The sequence below is a fragment of the Lithobates pipiens genome, unplaced genomic scaffold, assembly GCF_037356315.1.
Source record: "Lithobates pipiens isolate NorthernLeopardFrog02 unplaced genomic scaffold, aLitPip1_a1.2 Scaffold_19, whole genome shotgun sequence".
Lineage (NCBI taxonomy): Eukaryota > Metazoa > Chordata > Amphibia > Anura > Ranidae > Lithobates > Lithobates pipiens.
The window spans coordinates 532,312,068-532,339,145 of NW_027507764.1; the positions used below are offsets into that span (position 1 = coordinate 532,312,068).

The 27,078-nt window shown below is 44.6% G+C and overlaps 1 protein-coding gene across 4 annotated transcripts in view; it reads left to right on the plus strand.

Annotated features, from left to right (window-relative positions):
- The window catches only part of SMTNL1 (smoothelin like 1), a 482,219-nt gene that overhangs the window by 84,810 nt on the left and 370,331 nt on the right, over positions 1-27,078 (plus strand). For all 4 annotated transcript variants that reach the window (XR_013277705.1, XM_077493208.1, XM_077493209.1 and 1 more), the window contains one exon: positions 12,717-12,822. Coding sequence is in view for 3 of the 4 variants with exons in the window: in XM_077493208.1 (XP_077349334.1) it covers positions 12,717-12,822 (106 nt within the window). In the remaining variant the exon portion in view is untranslated. The remainder of the gene's footprint in view (positions 1-12,716; positions 12,823-27,078) is intronic.

The window sequence follows — 27,078 nt, forward strand, 5'->3', positions numbered from 1 at the left end:
GATTATATATGTATTAATTTAAAATAAAAAAAATGTCCACAGTGTATAAAAAGAAAATGTCCACAGTGTATAAAAAGAGAAAAAACAACTGAATACATCAATAATAACTATGGTTTTATGTCCATATATACTATAGGATCAGAGCAGAAAACTTTAGAGAATTCCTTCCTTAGTAGCAACAAATTAGCCAGCATCAGCAAAACGGCAACAGTTTTTCTTTACTTTGTTTGTTTCTTTTTGCTACAGCCACCACATATACTTCCACAGATAGTCAGCTCCCGGAGAAGATATATAAAAAATGACCAAATGGCCGCTTACCAGATCAATGGATCAGATGGACATATATGAAAGTCTCCCACACAGATCAATGTCTCACTCTATTCCACTGCAAGAAAGGCAAGAATGGTCTATTCTCCACTCCCAAGTAATCACTCTCCTACTCTGTGGTCAGCTGTTCTCTATCCACCCTCAGCTGCTTCGCAGGCTGTGAATGCGCCAAATAGTACCTCCGTCCACCATATAGGACAAAAAAAACGTATATAGTGCAGTGGGTTTTCACACATCAAAGTTTCTTTATTAAAAAACACACTTGGCTAACATACCAAGGGGTGTATAAAAAACATAGCCACACCAAACACTCCGGTACACACAAAAAAAAGGAATTTCTTAAACCATGTAAAAAGAAGCAATGCATCAATATAAATTTCCGTATGTACAGCTACTCATGCAGACTGTACCGAATGTCTGGTCCTTGGCTCCACCCGACGCATTTCTCTTTACAAAGCATCCACTGGGAAAGGAGAACAGGACCAGACATGACCACTCACATTATTTATATCTGCTAATGGCAGGGGAGACACCGGAAGTCATGTTTCCACTTTAATCCTGCTCTGTGTCAGTGCATTGCTGTTTCAAACACTGCACATCCACTATGTATTTCTTACTCACCTATATACACAAAACACCAACAATGTATATTGGTTGCTTTTGTGCAAGCAGGGGGCATAAAAAAAGGGAACTATTAAAAGAAAATTAAAAGAATTGAGCGGTATAACACCACTTGTTTTGGATTGTTTAATATCAATCTCAAATACATGTAAACCTAATAAAACTATATCGATACTACTGCCCATTTTTTTTTACATTAAATACATATGCTAAAATCCTTTAAACATTATTTCTAATGCACAAATACAAACATTCCTTAAACCCGTTTTTGTACACAAGGTCAGCACACACAGAATAAGGAATCTCCAATCCCTGTCTGAGTGTACTCCCGTGAATCTCCAACCAAATAAAATAGGACAAACATCACATATCTGCTTATTATCCACATACTCTGTGTTTATATAGTTATTTCTCACTCCTGCCTAAGAACAAAATTATTCCAACAATATTATTAAAATTTGCTAAATAGCCACTGATTGTACCCAAAATACCTCCTAAGAAGCCCTCATTTCTGCTATCTATACCAACTAATGTTAGTGTGCATGTCATATATCCAGCGAATCTCTCTGCCGGAAATATGCCATTTCAGATTGTTTCCCTGCCAATGGGGGACAAATTTCTCAATGGCAATAATTTCCAACATGGAAGGATCCCTGTTGTAAAAAAGACAAAAATGCCAAGAGAAACTATATCCCACAAATCCACGTCTGATATTAGACTGATGCTCACCTATTCTGATGTTTAAGGCCCTAGTGGTTCTGCCAATATATTGGTAGCCACATGGGCACCTAAGGAGGTATATTACCCCTACAGTCTTGCATGTTATAAAATCCATAAAGGAATAGGATCTGGATGTTAAATGCGACATGAATGTCGAGGTTTTAATAGTTGAAGAAGATGTGCACATTGCAAATCTTTTGCAAGGAAAAAAGCCCTTGAGATTCCCAACCATTTTACTTCTAATAGGTGGGTCTATGACACTAGGTGCCAACACATCTTTTAAGCGGAGGTCCACCCTAAAATGGACCTTCCGCTCATTGGAATTCTCCCCCCCTCCGGCACCACAATTGGCACCTTTCAGGCGGGAGGGGGGTGCAGTTACCTGGATAATCCAGGTAACTGCACCCACTTCCGGGATAGCTCTCTGCGGAAAGGGGCGTAGATTACACCCCTTTCCGCAAGTGCCCGCCCCCTTCCGCAAGTGCCCCGCTGCCTGCTGGGAAACACACAGATCCCAGAGGCAGCGGGGACCGTCCTTATTGCTCAGCGCGACTCGCGCATGCGCAGTAGGGAACCGGGAAATGAAGCCGAAAGGCTCCATTTCCTGATTCCCATACCCAAGATGGCGTGACAATCTAGAGATCGGCTTCGGGTGCCGACATCGCGGGCGCGCTTGACAGGCAAGTGTCACTATTTTAAAAGTCAGCAGCTGCAGTATTTGTAGCTGCTGGCTTTTAAAAAAAAAAAAAACGCGGAGTCCCGGCGGACTCCCGCTTTAAGTATGCGATTTTTCCAAAATAATATTTTTGGCCGTTCTGGAAGTGCTGGAGCGAGAATCCTATCACATTTCAATGTCTGCCAGTGTTTCCGAATGATTTTATTGACCCACCAGTAATGAGAAAAAAATGTGGTCAAAATTGACCACTGTAGGTCTTTGTATTTTGCTTATTTCAGACTTTAGGTGTTAATAATTGTTGCCTATCTAATTTAATCACATCCTGCAGATCCTGTTCCAGCGAAAGAGGGGTATAACCCTTCTCGATAAAATGATCTTTTAACATCCAACCATTGCCTGAGACTGGAAATCTTGTGATTTAGTACAATTCCACCTTATGCTTTGGAACTGTCCCTTGGGACATGTGTTGGCACCTAGTGTCATAGACCCACCTATTAGAAGTAAAATGGTTGGGAATCTCAAGGGCTTTTTTCCTTGCAAAAGATTTGCAATGTGCACATCTTCTTCAACTATTAAAACCTCGACATTCATGTTGCATTTAACATCCAGATCCTATTCCTTTATGGATTTTATAAAATGCAAGACTGTAGGGCTAATATACCTTCTTAGGTGCCCATGTGGCTACCAATATATTGGCAGAACCACTAGGGCCTTAAACATCAGAATAGGTGAGCATCAGTCTAATATCAGACGTTGATTTGTGGGATATAGTGTCTCTTGGCATTTTCGTAAATTTTACAACAGGGATCTTTCCGTGTTGGAAATTATTGCCATTGAGAAATTTGTCCCCCATTGGCGGGGAAACAATCTGAAATGGCATATTTCTGGCAGAGAAACTCACTGGATATATGACATGAACACTGAGATTAGTTGGTATAGATAGCAGAAATAATGAGGGCTTCTTAGGAGGTATTTTGGGTACAATCAGTGGCTATTTAGCTATTTTTAATAATATTGTTGGAATAATTTAGTTCTTACTAAGGCAGAAGGAGTGAGAAATAATTATATAAACACAGAGTATGTGGATAATAAGTGGATATGTGATGTTTATCCTATTTTATTTTGATGGAAATTCGCAGGGGAATACACTCAGACAGGGATTGGAGACTCCATATTCTGTGTTTGCTGACCTTGTGTACAAAAACGTGTTTAAGGAATATAATATATTTTTTTGTAAAATGTTTGTATTTGGGCATTAGGAATAATTTTTAAAGGGTTTTAGCATATGTATTTAATGTAAAAAAAAAGGGCAGTAGTATCGATATAGTTTGTTTTATTAGGTTTACGTGTATTTGAGATTGATATTAAACAATCCAAAACAAGTGGTGTTATACCGCTCAATTCTTTTAATTTTCTTTTAATAGTTCCCCTTTTTTATGCCCCTTGCTTGCACAAAAGCAACCAATATACATTGTTGATGTTTTGTATATATATAGGTAAGAAATGCATAGTAAAAGTGCAGTGTTTAAAACAGCACTGCACTGACACAGAGCAGGAATCAAGTTGAAACATGACTTCCGGTGTCTCCCCTGCCATTAGCAGTTATAAATAACGTGAGTGGTCACATCTAGTCCTGTTCTCCTTTCCCAGTGGATGCTTTGTAAAGAGAAATGCGTTGGGTGGAGCCAAGGACCAGACATTCGGTACAGTCTGCATGAGTAGCTGTACGTACAGAAATTTATATCGATATACCACTTCTTTTTACTTGGTTTAAGAAATTCCTTTTTTTGTGTACTGCAGTGTTTGGTGTGGCTATGTTTTTTATACACCCCTTGGTATGTTAGCTAAGTGTGTTTTTTTAATAAAGAAACTTTAATATGTCAAAACCCACTGCACTATATATATTTTTTGTCCTATATGGTGGACGGAGGTACTGTTTGGCGCACTCACAGCCTGCGAAGCAGCTGAGGGTGGATAGAGAAAAGCTGAACATGGAGTAGGAGAGTGATTACTTGGGAGTGGAGAACAGACCATTCTTCTCTTTCTTGCGGTAGAGGAGAGTGAGATATCGCTCTGTGTGGAGACTTTCATATATGTCCATCTGATCCATTCATCTGGTAAGCGGCCATTTGGTCATTTTTTTATATATCTTCTCTGGGGGCTGACTATCTGTGGAAGTATATGTGGTGGCTGTAGCAAGAAGAAACAAAGTAAAGAAAAACTGTTGCCGTTATGTTGATGCTGGCTAATTTGTTGCTACTAAGGAAGGAATTCTCTAAAGTTTTTTGCTCTGATCCTATAGTATATATGGACATAAAACCATAGTTATTATTGATGTATTCAGTTGTTTTTTCTCTTTTTATACACTGTGGACATTTTCTTTTTATACACTGTGGACATTTTTTTGAATTAATACCTATATAATCGCTATTTGTTTATTAATATGTTTATTCAGTGATTTAAGCTGATCCCCTCGCAAGGGGTGAATGGCACAATTTGTTATCTACACTATTTAATTATGTTAATTTTTACTTAAATTTGATTATTTATTTCACTAATCAATTTCACCAGGGTAGCGCAATTGAAGCTCTTTTTCACTTACACTTAAAGCCCTTGTTCATCACTGTTGTGTGTGTTTTTTAAGGTGTAATTGGTATTATTCACACACCTTTTTATTTGTTTGCACATTATTTCTTTGCACATTGTCTTTATTTGAGATCACTACTATCTCCTTAATTAATTTTCACTGGTTAGCGCAGATATTACTCCTTTAAAATATTATTAATCGATTGATCGATAATATAAATCAAGAATCAATCATTAAATAGTAAAACGATGGCATTCAGAGATCAGAAAGTGGATTGTAGTTGCCAAAGATGTATAAATATATATTCATAATGTACTTGTGAAGGCACTGGGTGTGACAAATGTATATTGTATGTATGCAAGAGCTACAATTATGAGTATGAGGACAAAAAGGATAAGAATAAAAGAAATAATAAAAGTATAATATTAATCATTTAAGCCCCCGGGCAAGAGACTATCCAACGTAAAAATCCAATAGTTTTTTTTGCATAAGCTCTTGTGGAACTGCTTAGAGGATTAACTTTGTGGAAATGCTTAGAAATAGCCTCTATGACCCAAACACAAAGTCCTGCAGAGGACTGTTGATGAAATTCCTTAAAGTGCCTGGCAACACTGTATTTTTCCAAGCCTTTTTCTACAAAATTACAGTGCTCACTGAACCTTTTGCAGAGGGTCCGAATGGTGGGGCCTACGTAAAATAGGCTGCAGGGACAGGTCAAGCACTACACAACATACTCAGAGGAACGGGTGAAAAATCTGGTATGGTGTATTGCCTGCCTTTGCCCATGAATTCCTTTTGTCTGTGTGTAACATGTAATAAACACAGAGGTTTCTTACACCAATACATTCCCTTGAGATTGAAGAATGTAAGAGAGGCACTTGCATTCAAGCCAAATGTTTTTGTTTTTATCTTACTGGGGCGCTATTTTGGCCTTGATATTTTTGGCACTTCTGTAAGTAACCAACGGCTGTTCTGTGAGGGTGGATTTGAGGTGGGGGTCCTCACTTAAAATTGCCCAATGTTTTGCCAGAATCCTATCCATTTTTCTAAATTGGCTATGGAACTGTGTGACAAAGCGGACTGATTGTGTTATCATCCATTCTCGTAGTTCTGTTACTCCTAACTTTGATATGAAGCTAGTGTTTGTAGTCTTCTACAATCACATCTGGGTAGCCCTTATCTTTAAACTTAATTTTCAATGTCTGGCCATGGGTGGTATAATCCTGCATCCGAGTACAGTTATGCCTAAGTCTGCAAAACTGACTGTTCAGAATGTTGTTTACCTAACGTGGGTGATGACCGAGTTACCCGACATGGGTTTCATGTAGTTTTGTGCACAAATAGTGTTCTCATCATGAAAGAGTTGTAGGTCCAGAAATAGTATAGATGGCCCCTACTAGAGCCTGAGGAAAAAGCATGCATGCTCCAAATGCGCGCACCTCCCCGCTGGCCTTGTACCCGGAAGTAAAGTTATCGCAGTGTTGTATTCTGGTGTTTGCTGATTCCCCTCCCCACATACCGAGAGCGCTTGGTTCCACCACCGTCACTGCCACAAGGGACAACCAACGGAAATTACAGCTTACACCGGCAACAGACCGCTTCCCAGGACAAGCGCGGACGATCACTATGAATTATGCCCTTTATTAATCATCTGTATGTGAGTGCATCTGTCATTTACTACTCATTATTTTATTAAAATAACTTAATTGCTACGCTTAGAAGTAGGGGTGCAACGGATCAAAAAACTCACGGTTCGGATCATTTTTCGGATCAGCAAATAATAATTTAATTTGCAAAAACCTGTGAAAATTCCAGCACCATATAGTCCCCATTGTAATATCCACAATCTCCCTCACTGTAATATTGGCAGAGTATGGCTGGGTACGGCTGGGTATCGCAGAGTATGGCTGGGTATCGCTGAGTATTGGCAGGCAGGGTATCGCTGAGTATTGGCAGGCAGGGTATCGCTGAGTATTGGCAGACAGGGTATCGCTGAGTATTGGCAGGCAGGGTATCGCTGAGTATTGGCAGGCAGGGTATCGCTGAGTATTGGCAGGCAGGGTATCGCTGAGTATTGGCAGGCAGGGTATCGCTGAGTATTGGCAGGCAGGGTATCGCTAGAGTATCGGCAGGCAGGGTATCGCTAGAGTATTGCAGAGTATTGGGGTATTGCGGGGTACTGCTAGAGTATTGGGGTATTGCGGGGTACTGCTAGAGTATTGGGGTATTGCGGGGTACTGCTAGAGTATTGGGGTATTGCAGAGTATTGCTAGAGTATTGGGGTATTGCGGGGTACTGCTAGAGTATTGGGGTATTGCGGGGTATTGCAGAGTATTGCTAGAGTATTGGGGTATTGCAGAGTATTGCTAGAGTATTGGGGTATTGCAGAGTATTGGGGTATTGCTGGGTACTGCAGGGTATGGAGGGATGGCTGCTTCCATCTCAGGATCTCTCCCCTCCACTGTACAGGTTAGTACAGAGAGGGGAGAGAGGAACCGGCGTCATGACATGATGCCGGTTTGTTTACAAGTGATTGCTCCGTAGGAGCGATCAGTGTAAACAGCCTGGGTGTAGAAAGATGACCGCCGCTTCGGAGCTAGGCTGAAGCCGCAGCCTTTCCTAAGGCCAAGACCGCGGATCGCGGCATTTGTGCCGATCCGAGCGGGGTGACCGTATTACTACCCTTCTTGCAAGTAGGAAAATCTACTTTAATGTCTGGAAAATTTATAATACCTGGTATTCCAGCAAAAACTTTAATTTTGTTTGCACTATTTCGGTTTTGTAATTTCTTCAAGAGGGATTGGAGAAAGGTTTAGCAGCAAGTATGCTCAAGACGCAGGTAGCTGCTTTATCGTTTTTTTTTTTTTTTTTTAAGAAACCCTATCAAGGGAACCTTTTAATAATTTGTTTTTTTAGGGCTGTGGCAAAAGCAAAGCCGAGACCTATTGTTAGTTTTCCCAAATAGGATTTATCTTTAGTTCTTCAGGGTCTCGCTAAGTTTCCATTTGAAGAATCTTCGTTAATATTATTGACACTCAAAACTATTCTGCTGGTGGCAGTAACGAATTAGCGAGATACAAGCACTTTCAATTACTGAACCTTTTATGAGATGCCTACCGAATAGGGTAGTCTTAAAGACAGATCCAGCCTTCATGCTGAAGGTAGCCTCAATCTTTCATACACAGGAGATCATTCTCCGTACCTTTTGTCCTTCACCTTTGGGGCCAGGAGAAGAAGCCTTCAGGAGGTGCCTTCTAAAATATCTGGAGATAAAAAGGAAGTTAGGAAATCATCTTCCCTCTTTGTCTTAATGGGAGGTACTCACAATGGGTGTAAGGCTTCCAAATGTACACTTGTAAGATGGCTAAAACAATCCATTTAAGAGGCATACATTTCTTTTGGTCTGTAACCTGTGGAAGGAATCTTGCCTCATTCTACCCGAGCAGTGATGGCATCATGGGCAGAAAGGGCCGAGACATCTCCTGAAGAAATCTGCAAGGCTTTCTTAAGGCACTACCAGTTGGATCTACTATCAGCCTCAGACCAATCCTTTGGTAGAAAGGTTTTACAGGCAGTAGTCCCACCCTGAAGTAAGTTTCTCGGTTATCCTCTCCAAGGTGCTGTCCTGAAAGGCGAAGGGAGAAAACCTTAGTTAGACTTACTGGTGACGGTATTTCTAGGCACGGTTCCATGCATCAGAGGGGGCTGAGTCACCGGGTGGCCCTGCCCTCTGGTATTAAAGAACTGTCAGAAGAAGAGAAGCGTCACACAGCAGGAACCTCCCATTGCCCCGAGCGGCCCGAGAACCAAGAAGAGACCCCGTGGAGGAAGATGCCGGACAAGAACACCGGAGCAAGAAGAAGCAGATCGGAGAAAGAAGAGGATTGGAGGAAGAAGAAGATGGAGGAAGAAACAGAAGGATGAAGAAAGGAAGAAGGAAGAAGACCAGAAGAAAGAAGATGAAAGAAGATGAAAGAAGACTTTAATAAAGGACTTGTCAAAGACTGCCTCCTGTCATTTTTAACACTTTTTTTTGTCACTTTTTTGGTGAAATGGTAGGGGTACTTTTGTACCCCCTCACCATTTCACAGAGGGGGGGAGGTCGGGATCTGGGGATCCCCTTGTTAAAGGGGGCTTCCATATTCCAATAAACCCCCCGCCCGCAGACCCCCACAACCACCGGCCAGGGTTCTGGGGATGAGGCCCTTGTCCTCATCAACATGGGGACATGGTGCTTTGAGGGGCTACCTCAAAGCACCCTCCCAATGTTGAGGGCATTTGGCCTGGTACCCTCTCTAGTCCCCCCCTCTTTTCCTGCGGCCTGCCAGGTTGCGTGCACGGATAAGGGTCTGGTATGGTTTTTGAGGGGGAACCCCACGCCATTTTTTTGACGCGGGGTTCCCCTTAATATCCAAGCCAGACCTGAAGGGCTTGGTATGGATTTTGAGGGGGACCCCCACGCCATTTTTTTTGGTGCGGGGTTCCCCTTAATATCCATACCAGACCTGAAGGGCCTTGAATGCTCTTGAAGGGGAACCCATGCCGTTTTTTTTTTTTTTACATTAAAGTCGTGCTGTGATTCACACTCAAGTCGTGTCCAAGTTGCCTTGCCTCCCAAAGTCGTGCTGGAAGTCGTGTTGCCCCTGTGTGAATGAATGGACTGCTATGATACAAGTTCAATAGACACAGATTGTTATTGTCAGTCATGTTAAGTCTCCTATCTGTATCGAACTGTGTCAAAACGAAAATAAAGCATTTATTTATGTCGGATCTTTCATTATCGTTTGTCAAAACGATAATGAAAATACCTGAAATTCGGACGAAAATGCATTCGGATGAAAACGAATGCACATGTCTACTGTCCAGTTATCCATCCTCAAGACCCAGTAACCCAGGGAATTTTCGATGGGAAAGGTGTCCAAATCTGACCTTGCCCCTAGGTATTCCTGCACCATGTAAATCAGACGCTGGCGATGGTTGCTGGAACTGATCTTACCTTGGGGCTGCGGACTAAAAAATTGTCTGAATGCATCGGTCAGACGGCCACCTTCCCCACTGCTCCTCCTGTGACTGACTGAAGCCTCAGCAACATGTTGTACGGGACCAGGAGTTTGTAATCTCCCAGTCTCTGGGAATGCGTTGCACAGACCTTTCTGCAAGGCCTCCTGGAGATGTCTCATCCTCTGCTTCCTCTGCGACGGCAAGATAAGGTTTGCAACCTTACCCTTGTACCATGGATCAAGGAGAGTTGCCAGCCAGTAATGATCCCTCTGCTTGATCCACTGAATACAAGGATCCTTCCGCAGGCTTTTCAGGATCAGGGAGGCCATGCAGTGTAGGTTAGCTGAGACATTCGGTCCGGAGTCCTCTAGGTCACTAAGGATGACATGATCCGCAGCCACCTCCTCCCAGCCACATACAAGTCTACAGGTTTCTTGGGACTGTAAATCATTCCTAAAAGACTGCTGCTGCTGATGCTGAGTGCCAGGCTCCACCTCCATGCTGACACAATCCTCCTCCTCCTTGTCCTTTTCCTATGTGATCGGCGGGACAGCACGAACACTGTCTGGATAAAGGGGGCCTTGAGAGGCAAGGAAGTCCTCCTCTTCCTGCCTCTGTTCTGCCTCAAGTGCCCTGTCCATTATTCCACACAGCGTGTGCTCCAACAGGCGGACAAGAGGGACAGCGTCACTGATGCATGCACTGTCACTGCTCACCATCCTCATGGCCTCCTCAAATGGTGACAGGACAGTGCATGCATCCCTGATCATGGCCCACTGGCGTGGGGAAAAAAAACAAGCTCCCCTGACCCTATCCTGGTGCCGTAGTCACACAGGTACTCATTGATAGCCCTCAGCTGTGTGTGCAACCGCTGCAGCATGGCCAACGTTGCGTCCCACCTGGTGGGCATGTCACAGATAAGGCAGTTCTTGGGCAGGTTCAACTCCTTTTGGAGCTCAGCCAGCCAAGCACTGGCATTATATGACCGGCGCAAATGCACACAGACTTTCCTGGCCTGCCTCAGGACATCCTGTAAGCCCAGGTACCTGCCCAAGAACCGCTGCACCACCAAGTTAAGCACGTAAGCCAGACACGGCACATGGGTCAGTTGTTCCTGTCAGAGGACGGAGAGGAGGTTGGTGCCATTATCACAAACCACCATTCCTGGCTTAAACTGGTGTTGCTTCAACCACCTCTCAGCCTGCCCCTGCAGAGCTGACAGAATATCTGCCCCAGTGTGGCTCCTGTCCCCCAAACACACCAGTGCAAGCACGACATGGCATCTTTTTGCCTGCGCACTTGCGTAGACCCTTGAATGCCTGTGGAGCACTGCTGGTTCCGAGGACAAAGCACAGGAAGAGGCCATGGAGGAAGAAGAAGAGGGGGTGGAAGAGAGAGGTGTGTCACAACCAGTAGTAGCATTTTGGAGGCGTGGTTGCGTAACAACCTCCAACACTACTGTACCTTGTCCTGCATCCTTCCCAGCTGCCAGAAGAGTGACCCAATGCGCCGTGAAAGATTGGTAACGTCCCTGTCCATACCTGCTGGACTATGAATCAGCAGTAATATGCACCTTACCACTGACTTCCCTGTCCAGCGAGGCATGGACTTTGCCTTCCACATGCCGTTAGAGAGCTGGAATCGCTTCCGTGAGAAAAAGTGGTATTTGGGAACCTGCACTGAGGAACCGCACATTGCACAAACTCACGGAAGGGGGCCGAGTCTACCAACTGAAAAGGCAGCAGTTGAAGTGCTAGCAATTTAGCCAAGCTAGCATTCAACCGCTGGGCATGTGGATGGCTGGGAGTGAACTTCTTTCGACGGTCCAGCAGCTGGGGCAGAGAAATTTGCCTGGTACAATTGGACGTTGGTGTACTGCTAGCAGAGTGCCCGCAAGTACTTGGCTGTGACACACCTAATTCTACACCTTTATTCCTCTCAGTGCAGGTTTCAGAGAGGACTGAAGGTATAGTGGGGTTGGAGATCCCAGCTGATGAGTAGCAAGGAGAGGTCCGCTTTGTTCTTTGGTGTGGGTCTTTAAGGTACACTTGCCAATGAACTGCATAGCAGGTCAACATATGTCTTGTCAAGCATGTGGTGCCCAAGTGGCTGATGTTTTGGCCACGCAAGATACCCTTGAGACATATGTTGCAAATAGCAGTGGTGTGATCTGATGTACTCGTCTCAAAAAAGTTCACACCAAAGAACTTTTGTAATAACGTGCAGAGGCAGCGCCCTGCACAGGCGGAGCTCTGTGGTGTTATTCTGTCGGTGTGCTGTTCTCTCTATGAACGTCGCAACACACTACACAAGGCCGCCGTGTATAGTGTGGGGCGTATACTAAACCATCTGAGCTATAATTGGCCACAGGCATCCTGCCTGTGGCCAATTAAGGCTCTCCTTGTTGCCGGCGCTGTGATTGGCCAAGCATGCGGGTCACAGTGCATGTTTGGCCAATTATTAGCAAGCAATGCACTGCGATGTGATGGCGCAATGCATTGTGGCCCGTGACCGCCACACGAATATGGTACGAAGTTCTGGCTTCACCGAATGGGTGAACATCCGGTGTTCGCCTCGATGACGCATTCGACTCAAACACCGAGCTGATCCCTAACAATCACATTTAAATTGACCAAGCCTGTTTAATATGAGGACAAGCCTATAGCTGGGTAAGCCTAAATGCAGCCAACCCCAGTGTTTGTTTTTAGTCTTAGTAGACGAAATGTTTATTCTCACTTTCAATATGGGAATGAGATATAACGTGTTATTTGAATTGTCTTTCAGAGTTGCATCCTCGGGCATTCGAGTTAAAAGGTCAACAAGCCGTGGTGCCAGTGCTGTTAAAAATATGCTTCTGGAGTGGTGCCGAGCAAAGACTCGAGGTCGCGAGGTTTGAATTGGGAAACCTATTTTTCTATTCATAGCATTGTAATCCTCCTAAATATAAAATGTTTTATAAAAGGAGTTGCATTTTTTGTGTCATTTATATACTGCCCTAAGCCCATCTATACTTGCCCTTCTGATATTTCTTTCAGAGTAAAGAGTACTACATGTTGGTATAATGTGATATTACAGCTTTTTTAGATAGGCTTAATTGTACTATATTTGAAAGATACAAATCTCATGCATATAAATGTACTGTATATAATTAATACTGTTTTCTATAGTCTGATACTTTCTTAAAATCTTTATCCTTCCTATCTTCCACATACTTAAAATGTACAAGAACAAGAAAGCCTCAGAGCTTAAATTAAAGAATACAAAATCTGAAAATTTACTCCAAATTGAATAGAAAATCAGAGGTGGAGACAGTTTCCCAAACTAGTCTCCAAGGATAGGCGAACTAACCAATAGTGGAACAATAGTGTAGCGCTAGTATGATTAATAAATATAGAAATACATTTGCTTAAACACAATATATGTGTTAAGAAATATATGAAAAAACAATTATAAATAGATGTGCATAACACAGTGGACACAATAGGTCCCTAAATCCAATTCTGAATATAAACTTAAAATAGAAAATGCAGAGTAAAGTCCACAGAGAACTTAAAGAAAGCTTCTTCCTGTTAAGGGGAAACCAAACCAATGGGGGAAAAAAACAAGTTGTCTGTAGTTACTCTAAGCAACTCTTCAGGGGTAAGTAGATGGATACTCTTACCAGCTGAGATGGACACACGTATCTTATGACAGTGCATCAGTAAGGCCTCATGCACACGAGACGCAGTTAAACGCGCGTTCAGATGCAGTTGGAGAGTTTTTTCAACTCTTCCTGAACTCATTCAATGTTATCCTATGTGTCCATGCACACAGTCTCGTTTTTTTCCGTTTTTATGCAGTTGCGTTTAATCTCGTTTTTCCAGAAGCAAAAAAATGCGTTCAGAAGCAAAAATGTCCACGTTTCAGACGCAAAACGCGGCAAAACGCCGCTATCGCGTTTAGCCGCGTTTGCGTTTATATGCGTTTTTAAAGGTGACCTTTTTTTTTACATTAAAAATCTCAAAAATGATTGCAAATGATGAAAAACCATTAGAAAAATATTTTAAACAATTGCAATTGCAAGTGGACAATCCACAACTTGTGGCAAGTGACATGGCAGGTGGCAAGTGACGTGGCAAGTGGACAATCCACAACTTGTGGCAAGTGACATGGCAGGTGGCAAGTGATGTGGCAAGTGGACAATCCACAACTTGTGGCAAGTGACATGGCAGGTGGCAAGTGACGTGGCAAGTGGACAATCCACAACTTGTGGCAAGTGACATGGCAGGTGGCAAGTGATGTGGCAAGTGGACAATCCACAACTTGTGGCAAGTGACGTGGCAGGTGAAGTGGCAAGTGACGTGGAAAGTGGACAATCCACAACTTGTGGCAGGTGACGCAGCAAGTGACCTGGCAGGTGACGCGGCAAGTGACCTGGCAGGTGACGTGGCAAGTGGAAAATCAACAACTTGTGGCAGGTGACTGGCATGTGACGTGGCAAGTGGACAATCCATAACTTGTGGCAGGTGATGTGGCAAGTGACGTGGCAAGTGGACAATCCACTTGTGGCAGGGGACGTGGCAAGTGACGTGGCAAGTGGACAATCCACTTGTGGCAGGGGACGTGGCAAGTGACGTGGCAAGTGGACAATCCACTTGTGGCAGGGGATGTGGCAAGTGACGTGGCGAGTGGACAATCCACAACTTGTGTCAGGTGACGTGGCAAGTGGACAATCCACAACTTATGGCAGGTGATGTGGCCAGTGATGTGGCAAGTGGACAATCCACTTGTGGCAGGTGACGTGGCAAGGGACGTGGCAAGTGGACAATCCACAACTTGTGGTAGGTGACGTGGCAGGTGACGTGGAAAGTGATGTGGCAAGTGGACAATCCACAACTTGTGGCAGGTGATGTGGCTGGTGACGTGGCAAGTGGACAATCCACAACTTGTGGCAGGTGGTATGGCAGGTGACGTGGAAAGTGGACAATCCACATCTTGTGGCAAGTGACGTGGCAGGTGATGTGGCAAGTGACGTGGCAAGTAGACAATCCACAACTTGTGGCAGGTGATGTGGCAAGTGACGTGGCAGGTGATGTGGCAAGTCACGTGGCAAGTGGACAATCCACAACTTGTGGCAGGTGATGTGGAAAGTGATGTGGCAAGTGGACAATCCACAACTTGTGGCAGGTGATGTGGCTGGTGACGTGGCAAGTGGACAATCCACAACTTGTGGCAGGTGGTATGGCAGGTGACGTGGAAAGTGGACAATCCACATCTTGTGGCAAGTGACGTGGCAGGTGATGTGGCAAGTGACGTGGCAAGTAGACAATCCACAACTTGTGGCAGGTGATGTGGCAAGTGACGTGGCAGGTGATGTGGCAAGTCACGTGGCAAGTGGACAATCCACAACTTGTGGCAGGTGATGTGGCTGGTGACGTGGCAAGTGGACAATCCACAGCTTGTGGCAGGTGGCATGGTAGATGACGTGGAAAGTGGACAATCCACATCTCGTGGCAAGTGACATGGTAGGTGATGTGGCAAGTGACGTGGCAAGTGGACAATCCACAACTTGTGGCAGGTGACGTGGCAGGTGATGTGGCAAGTGATGTGGCAGATGATGTGACAAGTGGACAATCCACATCTTGTGGCAAGTGACGTGGCAGCTGACGTGGCAAGTGACGTGGCAAGTGGACAATCCAAAACTTGTGGCAGGTGACGTGGCAAGTGACGTGGCAGGTGACGTGGCAAGTGACGTGGCAAGTGGACAATCCACAGCTTGTGGCAAGTGACATGGCAGGTGGCAAGTGATGTGGCAAGTGGACAATCCACAACTTGTGACAGGTGACGTGGCAAGTGATGTGGCAGGTGATGTGGCAAATCACGTGGCAAGTGGAAATCCACAACTTGTGGCAGGTGATGTGGCTGGTGACGTGGCAAGTGGACAATCCACAACTTGTGGCAGGTGGCATGGCAGGTGACATGGAAAGTGGACAATCCACATCTTGTGGCAAGTGACGTGGCAGGTGATGTGGCAAGTGACGTGGCAAGTGGACAATCCACAACTTGTGGCAGGTGATGTGGCAAGTGACGTGGCAGGTGATGTGGACAATCCCCAACTTGTGGCAGGTGATGTGGCAAGTGACGTGGCAAGTGGACAATCCACAACTTGTGGCAGGTGACGTGGTGGGTGACGTGGCAAGTGGACAGTCCACAACTTGTGGCAGGTGACGTGGCAAGTGACGTGGCAGGTGATGTGGCATGTGACGTGGCAAGTGGACAATCCACAACTTGTGTCAGGTGATGTGGCTGGTGACGTGGCAAGTGGACAATCCACAGCTTGTGGCAGGTGGCATGGCAGATGACGTGGAAAGTGGACAATCCACATCTCGTGGCAAGTGACGTGGCAGGTGATGTGGCAAGTGACGTGGCAAGTGGACAATCCACAACTTGTGGCAGGTGATGTGGCAAGTGGACAATCCCCAACTTGTGGCAAGTGACGTGGCAAGTGGACAATCCAAAACTTGTGGCAGGTGACGTGGCAGGTGATGTGGCAAGTCACGTGGCAAGTGGACAATCCACAACTTGTGGCAGGTGACGTGGCAGTTGGACAATCCACAACTTGTGGCAGATGACGTGGCAAGTGACGTGGCAAGTCACGTGGCAAGTGGACAATCCACATCTTTTGGCAGGTGCCGTGGCAAGTGACACGCTAAATACAAGTACACTGCAGCTCTCACAGCTGCTGCTACTCACTCTGGTCTCACAAAATTGCTGAAATAGTTAATAATACTGTTTTTTTGAGCTGGGGAGGGTCTATGATGTTAGCTTAACTAAACGCTTCTAGACGCAAACGCGGTAAAACGCCGCTAAATCGCGGTAAAAATCGCGGCAAAATGCGCGTTTCTAAACGCCGGTTTCAACATGTGTCCAGCAGCGTTTGCATTTGCGTCTCGTGTGCATGAAGCCTTAGGCTCAAGATCCAAAACTCTGCAGGCACTGTAATATCAAGGTAGGTGTAGCCCCGAACAGCTCCTCATAAGCTTCAACTAAAAAAACCTATGGAAAAAGAGGAAGGGCTCCAGATGCAGTGCAGGTCAAACTGATGGATGTATTCGAATATGTCATATATTACAAATGGCAAATAAGAGTGATCACAAAATATAAAAAGATATAAAAAGCAATGTGGGGAGCAGTAAATGCTAGTCTGACACGTTTCAACACTAAAGGTCTTCCACCGGGGCATATCTCTGTCCCCTCACATTGCTACTCAATAAATAAATTGCTAAACATGGAGGTCTGTCCTGGAAGGGGCGGGCTGTAAATGGACAAACAAACGCCTTCCAAGCCTAATTCACTCATGGCTATATAGGGCATAAAGATAAAAAATATATCCTATATTTACAAAGGGTATCTTGTAACTTAAACTTAAAAAAATAAAAATGGAGACAGAGCATCATCGGAACCTCAACTTGGACCTACGTCATTTGGAATATATTAGCCAATGTTAGGCAAAAGTATAGACATGACATAAAATCCTGATCGCCATTGTAAGTATACATGACCCAGGTGGTGTACATCATACGTGCCCATGCTCCTTGAACTGGAGCCATGCATTGCCATGATCTCGCCATCGGGGTCATGCATTTATGTCATCACCTGGTCGATAGGTTCGCTGTTGTTACAGCGAGTCCTGGCTAAAGGATCATGTGACGCTAATGCCATGCGTCATACTGATCTATGTCTCCGAGAGCACAGCATCGCCATAGTCTCGTCATCAGGTCACATGGCACAACGACATCAGAGGTCGCATGACGACCTCAGCGTACGTGATACGTGCCCACGTTCCCCTCGCCGAAAACAGTCACATGGCATAAGAATATCAATAGAACACGTGACCACCTCAGCATGCATTATACAAGCCCACTCACCAGGAACAGGGCGATCAGCATCATCGTAGCCTCATCGCAGAGGTCACGTGTCCACATCCTGGAGGTCAGATGATTGGTAAATCCAACGGCCAATAAATCAAATCTGGACGAAAATGATATGAAATATATAAATGGACCTACCGCAACAAGCTCTCATTCCAGGAGGCACATATTAGCGCCTAGTGACAGAGAGCTCATGCGGGCCCACGTCAGTGTATAAACAAAAGAACGCACAAACTAAAATAACAATACTAATAAAAACACCCAGAAATATATAAATGTATATCCTACTAAATTATTTTAATCCACACATAATGTCCTCTGTGTGCATGCCACAATCAGCATATGTACACCTACACGTATATAAACAGGAGACCTCTCGTATGAGAATCGCCACACTGAGCAACATATACTGTCTGGAACATTGAGGTGAACGATGATGATGTGGCATACGCACACCTAAACTAGAAAGTGGCCAAATGTGTGTCTGAAAGAAAAAGCAAATGTATATGAATGTTGTATACATATACAATATGAGGAATGACTGAGACTGATCGTGTCATTATGTTGGTGCAAACAAAAAGGGAAAGAGAAAGTCATTTGCCCCTGATTGATAAAGCAATTTATATCCCAATCAACATTCATGCCATGGGGCGAGTAACACTTGAGCTCATGTATCCAAAAAGTCTCAAGTCGCGACACACACCCTGTAGGCATGAGTCATCCCTCCAGTGGGGGACAAATCGGTCAATGATCTTGAACTGGGTACTGGTTGGATCTTTCCCATGGTGTTCCAAATAATGATTTTTAATAGGATTTTTATAACAGCTTACCTGTAAAATCCTTTTCTTGGAGTACATCATGGGACACAGAGCCACAGTAATTACTGTATGGGTTATATGGCACCTTTAGGTGATGGACACTGGCACACCCTAGACAGGAAGTTCAATTCCCCATATAACCCCTCCCTTTACCGGAAGTACCTCAATTTTGTAGCAGAGCAATACATGTGTAACCAGAAAGAAGGGAGGGACCTCTGTGTCCCGTGATGTACTCCAAGAAGAGGATTTTACAGGTAAGGTGTTATAAAAATCCTATTTTCTTTATCGTAAATCATGGGACACAGAGCCACAGTAATTACTGTATGGGATGTCCCAGAGCAATGCCACCTGAGAGGAGGGGACACAAACAAAAGTAGAGTTCAATCAGACCTGATGACCTATACTGCTGCCTGCAGTACACTGCACCCAAAGGTGATATCCTCATCAGGGATGAGCTTTATGTTTGAGTCAAACTCATGTTCGACTCGAACATTAGCTGTTCGGCAGACCTTTAACCACTTGCTTACTGGGCACTTAAACCCCCCTCAGTCCCAGACCAATTTTCAGCTTTCAGTGCTCTCACATTTTGAATGACAATTACTCAGTCATGCAACACTGTAACCAAATGATTTTTTTGTCCTTTTCTTGATACCAATAGAGCTTTCTTTTGGTGGTATTTGATCACCTCTCGGTTTTTTATTTTCTGCGCTATAAATGAAAAAAGACCAAAAATTTGGAAAAAAAATGAATTTTTCTTCGTTTCTGTGACAAAATTTAGCAAATTAGCAATTTTTCTTCATAAATTTTGGCCACAATTTATACTACTACACATCTTTGGTAAAAAAAATAACCCAAATTATTGCATATTATATGATCTGTGTGAAATTTATAGAGTCTACAAGCTATGCTGCAAATCATAAAGATTTGCAAAAAAAGATCACATCTGATGTACTAAGGCCTATCTCCATTCTTGAGACCCTAACAAGCCAGGAAAGTACAAATGCCCCCCAAATGACCCCTTTTTGGAAAGTAGACATTCCAATGTATTTAGTAAGAGGCATGGTGAGTTATTTTAAGTTGTCATTTTTTCCCACAATTCTTAGCAAAATTACGATTTTTTATTTTTATTTTTTTCACAAAATTTTCATTGTAATAGCTTATTTCTCCCACACGGAATGTGCATACCACAAATAACACCCCAAAATACATACTCCTACTCCTCCTGAGTATAACGATACCACATGTGTGAGACTTTTACACAGCCTGACCACATACAGAGGCCTAATTTTGAAGTAGCACCTTCAGGCATTCTAGGAGCATAAATTACACATTTCATTTCTCAACCACCTATTACAGTTTTGAAGGCCCTGGAACACCAGGGCAATGGAAACGTCCAGAAAATGACCCCATTTTGGAAAGCTAACACCCCAACGTATAATCTGTGAGGCATAATGAGTCTTTTCAATGGTTCATTTTTTTCCAGAAGTTTTTGGAAAATGTGGAAAAAAAATTAAAACGAATTTTTTTTTTTTTACACAAAGTTGTCCGTTTATAAGATATTTCCAACGCATAGCATTTACATAGCAAAAATAACACCCCAAAATACATTCTACTACTCCTCCTGAGTATGGCAATACCACATGTGTGAGACGTTTACACAGCCTGGCCACATACAGAGGCGCAACATGCAAGGAACACCGTCGGCGTTCCAGGGACACATAGCCTGCACATACCAAGAATTACACCCCCAAATACATTATGCTGAGCAAAGGGTAAAGAAAAGATTACCTGTGGTTTTAGAAGCGCAGTTGTCCACAGGAGGATATCACTGGTCCAGGCAGCAGGCAGGGACTTGGTCAGCAACAGCGAACACAGTTTTTCAGGCAGCAGGCAGGGATACTGTCCATATTACAGTCCAGGGTCAGTGCAGAGATGTCAGCAGTGCCAAAAATATTGGTCCTGGTAGTAGGCAGGTCCTTGTGGTGTGGTCAGTGTGGCATGACGGCAGTAAGTCCTACAGGCAGCAGACAGAAGTAGAGCCTCGTTCAGGACAGGATGGGGATAGGGGTAGAGGCTTCTCCCTCCCAAATCTCTTTGAAGCCCCGAGTCTCCAGACCCTAATCTAGGAATAAGAAAACAAAGAAAATTGTTTTCTTCTTCCAGAAAAACTATACTGGAGCCCCTCACATATGTGAGACCCGTGTTGAATCCCACTAGTCCAGTTGCAGAATACAAGATCAGTCCAAGAGGCAGGCAAATATTGTGGTCAAACAGTCCAAGGTCAGTTCCAGATCAGGCAGAGATATGTACAGAATCGTTAGGCAGAAGCATGGTCGAATAACAGTCCAGGGTCAGTTCCAGATCAGGCAGCGGTATGTACAGAATCGGCAGGCATAAGAGTGGTCAAATAACAAGCCAGGGTCAGTTACAGAGCAGGCAGTGGCATAAGGGGTGTGAAGGTGTATGAAGGCAGGAACTGAGGATTATGTTTACCATACTTCACTAAAAATTTATTGAAGTATGGTAACGCCGAAAACAGTCGCCTATGCAGAGGCCTGGTTGGGAAGGACATTGTGCACAATAATAAGATGTGTCTCTTCTGACTCCTGCTCTGGTACACACCTTACATCTTTTTTGACGTCTTTGGCCTGTTGGTTTGGGAGGGATTTTATCGGGAAAGTGGCGCTCGGAGAGACGACTAATAACATCTGTTCGGATATTTTCTGGTGGGCCGTTTGGGAAAATAAGGGCAGTGAAAACTTCCTCCTGGTAGCCAAAGAAACGTTTGGGGTTTTGGGTGGAGTTGCGGTAAATTACATAGGAATTGTAAATGGCCAATTGAAAAAAATAAATTGCTACTTTTTTGTACCAATGGTATGTCCGTCTTGTGACAAGATATGGTTCCATCATTTGGTCATTGAAGTCGACTCCCCCCATGAACAAATTGTATTCGTAAATGCATTTTGGTTTCTTTAGGGCCGGTTCACACTGCGAGCGATGCGAGGCGACACCGACTTGCCTCGCCGCGACCTGCCGCGACCTCAGTGGCGATTTGCAAATGACTTCTGTATAGAAGTCAATGCAAGTCGCCCCGAGGTCGCCCAGAAGTAGTACAGGAACCTTTTTTCTGAGTCGGAGCGACTCGAGTCGCTCCTCTCAGAACGGTTCCATTGTACAGAACGGGGGCGACTTGTCAGATCGCGGCGAGGCAAGTCGTGTCGCCTCGCATCGCCCGCAGTGTGAACCGGCCCTTACGGGGCCATTCCTTCTGGGGATTTCCACGAAGGTACCATTGTGGATAGAAGACAACATATACACATCCCTTCTGTCCCTCCACTTCACTGCCAGAACCTCCTTGTTTCTCAGACTTGCGGTTTCTCCTTTTCGCAGCTTCTTATTCACAAGACTTTGAGGAAAGCCCTTCCGATTCCTTTTTACGGTGCCACATGCTGGCGTCTTCTTCCGGTGAAGGTTGTGGAACAGGGGCAGAGATGTGTAGAAGTTATCTACATACAGGTGGTAGCCTTTATCCAATAGGGGGTATATGAGGTCCCAAACAACTTTTCCGCTGGATCCCAAGTAGTCCGGACAATTAGGGGGCTGCAGCTGGGTGTCCTTCCCTTCATACACTATGAATGAATATGTGTACCCTGTGGCTCGGTCACATAATTTGTAGATCTTCACCCCATAGCGGGCCCTTTTGCTGGGCATAAATTGCTTCATTTTAAGCCTGCCGCTAAATTTAATAAGGGACTCATCCACACATATGTGTTGGTCCGGGGTAAACAATTTGGGGAATGTTTCTGAGAAATAATTAGTATTGGTCGAATTTTGTAAAGCCTATCGTAATTTGGATCATTTCGTGGAAGGCACTGGGAATTGTCGCTGAAATGTAAGAACCTCAGGATCATCTGATACCTGGTTCTGGGCATTACCGTGGAGAAGAGCGGTGAGTGGTGGAGGGGGTGGGTTGACCAATAGGTACGCAATTGATTTTTTTTATTGAGTCCCATGTTAAATGTGAGGCCTAAAAAAACCTTGAACTCCTCCACCGTTAGGTCTCTCCATTCGTAGGGACGGGCATAATAAGAGGTCGGATTTTGCAAAATAAATTGTTGTGCATACAGGTTGCACTGGGCCACAATTGACGACAACATATCCTCCGTAAAAATTAAATTAAAAAAATCTATTGGGGTAAAATTCTCCGTGTCCACCTGGACTCCTGGCTGGGCAGTGAAAGGGGGAACATTGGCCTCTCCTGAATTAGGAGGAAGCCACAAGGGGTTCTGAAGGGCATAGGGAAGGCCGGCATGGCTCCTAACCCTTTGGGGCTGAGATGACACCCCACTGGTACTTGGCCTTTCTTGCCGGGGCACTGCGGTGCTGTTGGACGGCACTGCGGTGCTGGTGGACGGCACTTCGGTGCTGGTGGACGGCACTGCCTCACTAGAACGCCTTCGTTTGATGGGCCGGATATCTTCCTCCTCGGATTCAGTCAATGTTTCACTGCTGAGGACTGGCTCATAATTTATGTCGGCTTCAGAATCCGAATCTGAAGAGGAGAGCTCCCCGTTTCTCTCGTCGGCCGTGGAAAGAATTTGGTACGCCTCCTCGGCGGAAAAGACTCGTTTAGCCATGGTTGCTGGTTAAGCCTGCACTGATGGGCACTGATGAGGTGGCACAGATGTGCACTGATGAGGTGGCACAAATGTGTACTGTTGAAGCAGCACAGAGGTGGCACAGATGGGCACTGATGAGTCGGCACAGATGTGCACTGATTATACAGATGGGCGCTTTTGAGGTAGGTGGCACAGATGGGCGCTTTTGAGGTGGCACAGATGGGCGCTTTTGAGGTGGCACAGATGGGCGCTGTTGAGGCAGCACAAATGGGCACTGATGGGTCGGCACAGATGTGCACTGATTTATTGCACAGATGTGCAGATTTATTGCACAGATGTGCACTGATGAGGCGGCAGATGGGCACTGCTGAGGTGGCACAGATGGGCACTGCTGAGTCGGCACAGATGTGCACTGATTTATTGCACAGATGTGCAGATTTATTGCACAGATGTGCACTGATGAGGCGGCAGATGGGCACTGCTGAGGTGGCACAGATGGGCACTGCTGAGTCGGCACAGATGTGCACTGATTTATTGCACAGATGTGCAGATTTATTGCAGATGTGCACTGATGAGGCAGCAGATGGGCACAGATGGGCACTGTTGAGGCGGCACAGATGGGCACTGCTGAGGCGGCACAGATGGGCACCGATTGGCACTGGCAGGCACTGGCGGTGCACAGATGGGCACTGGCGGGCACTGGCGGGGTAGAGATGGGCACTGGCGGGGTAGAGATGGGCACTGGCAGGGTAGATATGGGCACAGATGGCACAAAACACATTTTTTCCCACTCACGGTATCTCTCTCCTCACACGCTATCGCTGTGTGAGGAGACAGATTCGGCAATGGGTGATGATCTCATTTGTTTACATTTGAGATCATCACCCATTGGAGGCGGCGATCGCGCTGTAAACGGCCGCTGTGATTGGCCGTTTACAGTGATCTGTTATTGGCTGTGTCCAGGGGACACGGCCAACACAGATTTTCCCCGATGCGCGCTCCCGGGAGCGCGCGGGGAACCCTTAAAGGGGGCGACGTCAGTAGTCCCGGAATTCGAGATCCGCGCTGTAGCCGTCATTTGACTATAGCGCGGATCTCAAGTGGTTAAAAGTCTATGGGAGAAATCAAAAGTGCTAATTTTAAAGGCTTATATGCATGGTATTGTCATAAAAAGTGTTTGGGGACCTGGGTCCTGCCCCAGGGGACATGTATCAATGCAAAAAAAAGTTTTAAAAATTGCCATTTTTTTCGGGAGCAGTGATTTTAATAATGCTTAAAGTGAAACAATAAAAGTGTAATATTCATTTAAATTTCGTACCTGGTGGTGTCTTTAGTATGCCTGTAAAGGGGCACATGTTTCCCGTGTTTAGAACAGTCTGACAGCAAAATTAAATTTCTAAAGGAAAAAAACTCATTTAAAATGGGACATACTAAAACATGTAATGTGAAAATGGCTTAATGTAGCTTAATGTGCAATAAAGTTCCTAAACCTAAATCAATTGCCCTGAAACTTTGCACAGCCTTAAGTTTTTACCTTTCCAAACCCATCCAAGAAGTTGGATGTGATTTGGTGTTCCACAAGGGAAACTAGGGACATTAACCACTTCAACCCCAGAAGAATTTACCCCGTTTTTGACCAGAGCACTTTTTGCGATTCGGCACTGCGTCGCTTTAACTGACAATTGCGTGGCCCTGCGACATGGCTCCCAAACAAATTTACGTCCTTTTTTCCTCACAAATAGAGCTTTCTTTTGGTGGTATTTGATCACCTCTGCGGTTTTTATTTTATAAACAAAAAAAGAGCGACAATTTTGAAAAAAGTTCATTATTTTTTACTTTTTGCTATAATAAATATCCCCCAAAAATATATAAAAAAAGCTATTTTTTTCCTCAGTTTAGGCCAATACGTATTCTACATATTTTTGGTAAAAAAAATCGCAATAAGCAATTATTGATTGGTTTGCCCAAAAGTTATAGCATTTACAAAATAGGGGATTGTTTTATGACACTTTTGTTAATATTTTTTTTAAAAATGGCAGCGATCAGCGATTTTAATCGTGATTGCGACATTATGGCGGACACATTGGACATTTTTGACACATTTTTGGGACCATTGTCATTTATAAAGCAATCAGTGCTATACAAATGCACTGATTCCTGTGTAAATGACACTGGCAGTGAAGGGGTTAACCACTAGGTGGCAGTGTAGGGGTTAAGTGTGTCCTAGGGGCGTTTTGCTAACTGTGGGGGCGTGGCTATGTTTTACACATCACTGATCTCTGCTCCAATCATAGGGAACAGAGATCAGTGACACTGACCCGTGACCCAACTCATGGAGCTTCCCACGGGTGTGCCCGCCGCCTCTTAAAGGGCATGGTACAGGTACGCGATTCTGCCTGTACGTGCCCTTCTGCCGATGTATATCGGCATGAGGCAGTTGGAAATTGGTTAAGCTTTTTTTTTTGGGAGCTTAATGTGGCTTGATGTACAAAAAAGACCTTAATTGTTAACCAATTTCCCCCAAACGTTACACAATAGAAGACTCTATCTATGGCAACATATTCTGGAAATGTCAGCTCATTTGGGTAATCACACCAAAAGTTATTCACGTTAAGCTATATTTTACAATGCTAAAACATTTAATGTGAAAATGGCTTAATGTAGTTTAACGTGTAATAAAGTGCCTAAACCTCAGTCAATTGCCCTGAAACTTTGCACAGCCTACGATCTCAACTTCCCAAAACCTATCCAAGAAGTCTCATGCGATTCAGTGTTCCACAAGGAAAAATGGGGACATTAAGCTTGTTTTTTGGGGAGCTTAACATACAAAAAAGACCTTAAATGTTAACCAATTTTCCCCAAACTTCACACAATAGAAGCCTCTTTTCATGCCAACATATTCTAAAAAAATTCAGCTCATTTGGTAAATCACATTAAACGTTATTCACATTAAAGGGGTTGTAAAGATTTGTTTTTTATTTTCTAAATAGGTCCCTGTAAGTTAGTGTCAGGGCTGGCTTAGCCTTTCCTTCTCTGGGCGGGCTGCTCAGCTGTCGGCTAATTGTCAGTTCTCATGTTCCTGATCATGCTCGTCTGACCTGCCTACTTAAAGCTGTTCAGCTCCCTTCACCTCTGCCTTTGCCTTGGTCACATCACAAGAAACATCTCCTGCGGTTCTGTTTAAAGACTGGCTTGCTGACATCCCTTCTGGCTCCTTATCCTGCTTGCTGTTACTCTACTTGGATCCCTGACTTCTGGCCTGGCTGATTACCCGATCTGGTTATTGAACTCTGGCCTGGCTGACTACTCTATCCAGCTACTGGACTCTGGCTATGCTTTGACTACGCTTTTTCTATTTTCCTTTTTATTTTTATTTAATAAACAAGTGTAATTTAATTGTACTTCTGTCTCGGTCTGATTCATGTTTTCTGGCAGTAGGCAAAGGCCATGAATTCAGAAGATACAGTCAATCCACTTGTTGGTAATATTTTTTCCAGATTGGATGAGCAAGACCACTGCATGGATCAGTTTGCCATGGCATTACAAATGCTCCTGAGTCGCACGGCTCACCTGGAATCCCCAACGGTGGCTGCTCCGGTACAGCCTGAGTCGCAGGCCATCCCTGCCGCTGCGCCAGTCTCTGTGCAGGCACCCGCCTTGAGTATTACCTCTATAAGAGGTATGTCTGGTTCCGCTCCGCTTCCCCAGCAATTTGGGGGTGATCCAGTTCAATGCAGAGGGTTTCTCAATCAGGTTGAGATATACTTTGAGATGCTACCCCAGGCGTTTCCCACAAACA